The 3,593-nt window shown below is 29.4% G+C and overlaps 1 protein-coding gene across 1 annotated transcript; it reads right to left on the bottom strand.

The window, feature by feature from the left end:
• Positions 1-453: 453 nt before the first annotated feature.
• On the bottom strand, positions 454-2,524 carry LOC123657923. The gene is made up of 2 exons (XM_045593408.1): positions 2,266-2,524; positions 454-864 (listed from the first exon to the last, which is right to left on the bottom strand). Exons 1-2 carry the CDS (start codon positions 2,449-2,451, stop codon positions 724-726), a joined length of 327 nt encoding a protein of 108 aa, XP_045449364.1. The 5' UTR covers positions 2,452-2,524; the 3' UTR covers positions 454-723.
• Between the last annotated feature and the right edge of the window lie 1,069 nt (positions 2,525-3,593).

Raw genomic sequence — 3,593 nt, forward strand, 5'->3', positions numbered from 1 at the left:
AGGGCTATTTTTGTTTTCTCAAATTGACGAGTGTGAAATCGCGGGGCACAGCTAGTAACGAATAATTTGTGTTCTGTAAACTAATCGTGATGTGCTTAGGACTTCACATAATCATTTGTTTCTTTTGTTGTTTGTATTTTTATTTTAAAAGTAAATATATTTATCAAAGGCTATAGGAGGCGTAAGAATGAACGTGACATACCGAACGTAACTAAAATTATGTTTACAAATTTTATCAATATGTACACTATTAACAGCATCAAAACATTGCCCTAATTATATTTACACTAGGCATTTATAAATGAGTTGTAGACCATATTAAAAAAAAATAGTAAAATTATTAAATAAATAAATATTAACTAATTGACAAAATTTTTCGAATAAAATATAATTCATAATTGTGTTTTTAAATGAGAAATACAGTCAGAAAAAAAAACAGAAAAAATATAAAAAGTACAGGATAATATCTAAAAAAATATATAATTTTTTTATTAATTTTATTTTTAAAAAAGATACTACATAAAGAAGATTCAAAACATTTCGACTTAACTTCAAAAATATACAAATTACTAATAATAACAATAGGACCATTAAAATAACACTTAAAACAAAATTAACATTAAATCACAAAGCACAGACAAACGCAGTATCACTTCTATATTACAGTTTTTAATCACATTTTCATTGATTGTTTGTAATGAATATTGTTTACAATTTTACTGTTCACACATAAATTTCAACTTCAAAATTCAAAGGATGGTGTCTCTGACTCTTCATTCTGACTGTGACGTAAGAGAAACCAACGCCACCATCGGTAACATTAGCGCTGGCGTGTGAGAAGTCATTATCTATCGCAGCTACACCCTATAAACAAAAACCTTTCGATTAATACCAAATAGTTAAATTTATGGAAATTATAAGAAAGTAGGTAAATAGGACACGGTCAACATGTAAATTATACGTATCTGAAGAAACACATGATTAGGATATATAGGTACAAATTAATGATTTCATAGCTATAGCGTTGATGCGGTATGGCGCTAAATTATGTATATTTTATTTATATATGCGTATAAATTACAAATATTAATTATTGAATAAGCAAGAATAGATAGGAGCGTATCGTAATATATAATTTATGAATTGAAGTAATATAGCCTGTAAAAGTAACAATACTGACCTAAAGCCTTTTCTGGTAAATACTTAAATAGGATAGTATTGAGTTGGTATATAGTTTTCCTATCATGAGAAAAAAATCAAAACAATGTGAATATTTGTACTATTACAAATCTTTGTGCAACAATTAAGCATGTGACTGTCGCCATTAATAAATCTTCGTTACGACGACACTAGATGTCAATATTTATAAGGTTGTGAGGCCAATGACCTTAAGTATTTAATCTTTATCCAAGCGATTATAATATACCCCTAATAACAAAACCTGTAAGTTTTTAAGCTTATTCGCTACATACTATTTAATTTTTATTTTTTATCAAAAATTGTGTACAAGCGTTAACAATTACGCAGTATTATGCAAATCGTGAGTGTAAGCATATTTTCTTTTAGCATTACGAAGTCTTGGTGATGCATGAACATTAATTTTTTACACATACATTTACTCACGGGTTTTTACAAAATCATTAACATGGTTGTATATATTATTCCTACCTTGGCATTCAGTCTAATATGAACAATCGTTCTTACGTTTAAAGCATGATAACAATAAGTCCGTACGCTTGCGTGTTCATAAAAGTTAGGGACCGTTTATTTTGTGATTCCCCGAAATGTTTATGTAATTAAATTGTAGTAAAACAATAGTCAACTATGAGTCACTAAGAACGTATAATCAATAGTTTAGGTGGTTAATATTTCATCATTAGTGCAAGGAAATTGTTATAAAAGCTTCCTCAACCCTTTTCACAGGCGGTAGGGTAGGTGTTAAATGTTTTTGTGGTATATTAACAACGGTAAACCAAACTTTATACTGTGAATTTATTAATCAAACTACTTTTACCCGACTTCCGCAAAAGAGTATGAATAATAAGTCATACTTTATATATTCGTAGCCTATAAACTGTCTAAGTGACATTTTCTCAAGAAAAATGTTTTTATGTAATTTGACCGGCAAATCTTTAGATATATATTAAATAAATAAATAAACTGTTTTCACTTCGTTAGTAACACACGTAGAAAAAAAAAACCTATTATACTTTCTTGTAAAAACACAAATGTTACACTCATAACTAAAAACAGTTTTTTTTTTACCTTAATAATTCTTTTCTCTGGATCACTGTAGGTCAAAACTTTTATTCTCTTCTTAAAAGGTATCGCAAAGTCTTTGACCCTCTGATGGAAGACCATTTTTCTATGCACCGTGTCACCGATGATCATATCGTAGCTTTCACAATAACACAAATAACACAAAAATATAATCAATAACGTAACACGCATATCTTAGCCACAGTTAATAAACAGTCTGTCATTTTACGCTAGGTTCAAACGCGACGACAAACAGGCGACGAGTGACTAATGTTAAAACGATAACCTCAGCTTGACATTTAACAGTTCGCTTCCCCGATACACATAGCGTTTTAAACCATCCACATAATTCATAATTATATTTGTATATTTAAAGAAACCGGTTTTCTTAATGGTGTAATTTTCTTATCAATCTCCAATCGTTAAAGAGTGGGTTTGTATGTCGTTATGATCTAACAAACAATGAACAATAAAATAATGAACAATTAGCCAATTGTAAGTTTGGTATGCAAATAACGCAAATGATTTTATTTCACAGTTTTTATAAACACATCAGTTATGCTTATGAATGTTTTTTTTTAACGTAAAATAATGACATCAAATATCAACAAAGACTTTGCACTTTGATCTTACGTAAAACAGCAATTCCGCAATTTTTTTTAACATATTTATTAACTGATTTTTTACTTATTTATGATTACATTTATTTTTTACATTAAAAAATATATTGTGTAGCTACATACTTTATAACTTTATAAGAGTAAAAAAATGAGTTCATAAAATTAATTCGTATTTTTTAACCCACTTCTAAAGGGGAGGTTATCAAATTTATTGTATTTTTTATGTATGTTACCTCAGAACTTTTGACTGGTTGAACCGATTTCTATGATTTTCTTTTAACTGAAAGGTGTTGCATGTCATTTGGTCCCATTTAAATTCAATTGAGATTTGACAAGTAATTTTCCAGTTATATCTAATAATGTATATTTGCTCGACTATTATTTCGTCGACTGACGATGTCTTAAACCGCATAACTTTTCATTGGGTTTACCGATTTTGATGATTCTTACTTTATTCAAAAGCTGATGCTTGTCTTGTGATCCCATTTAAATGTGGTTGAGATCTGATGACTGCTTTTTGAGTAATCTTTGATAGCGCGTATTTACTTGACCAATTTTTCGTGTACTTACGTTGTTGTTACTTGTCGACGTAACTGAATTCGTTTATTTTGCCTGTGTGGTTACGGCAGTAAAGAATATAGCCACCCCCTCTCTTCCCGTGTTTTTTGTAACAGGTGACTAAGGGATAACACAGTTCCACTACCACCTTGGAAC

This window comes from Melitaea cinxia, chromosome 11 (genome assembly GCF_905220565.1).
Source record: "Melitaea cinxia chromosome 11, ilMelCinx1.1, whole genome shotgun sequence".
NCBI classification, from domain to species: Eukaryota; Metazoa; Arthropoda; class Insecta; order Lepidoptera; family Nymphalidae; genus Melitaea; species Melitaea cinxia.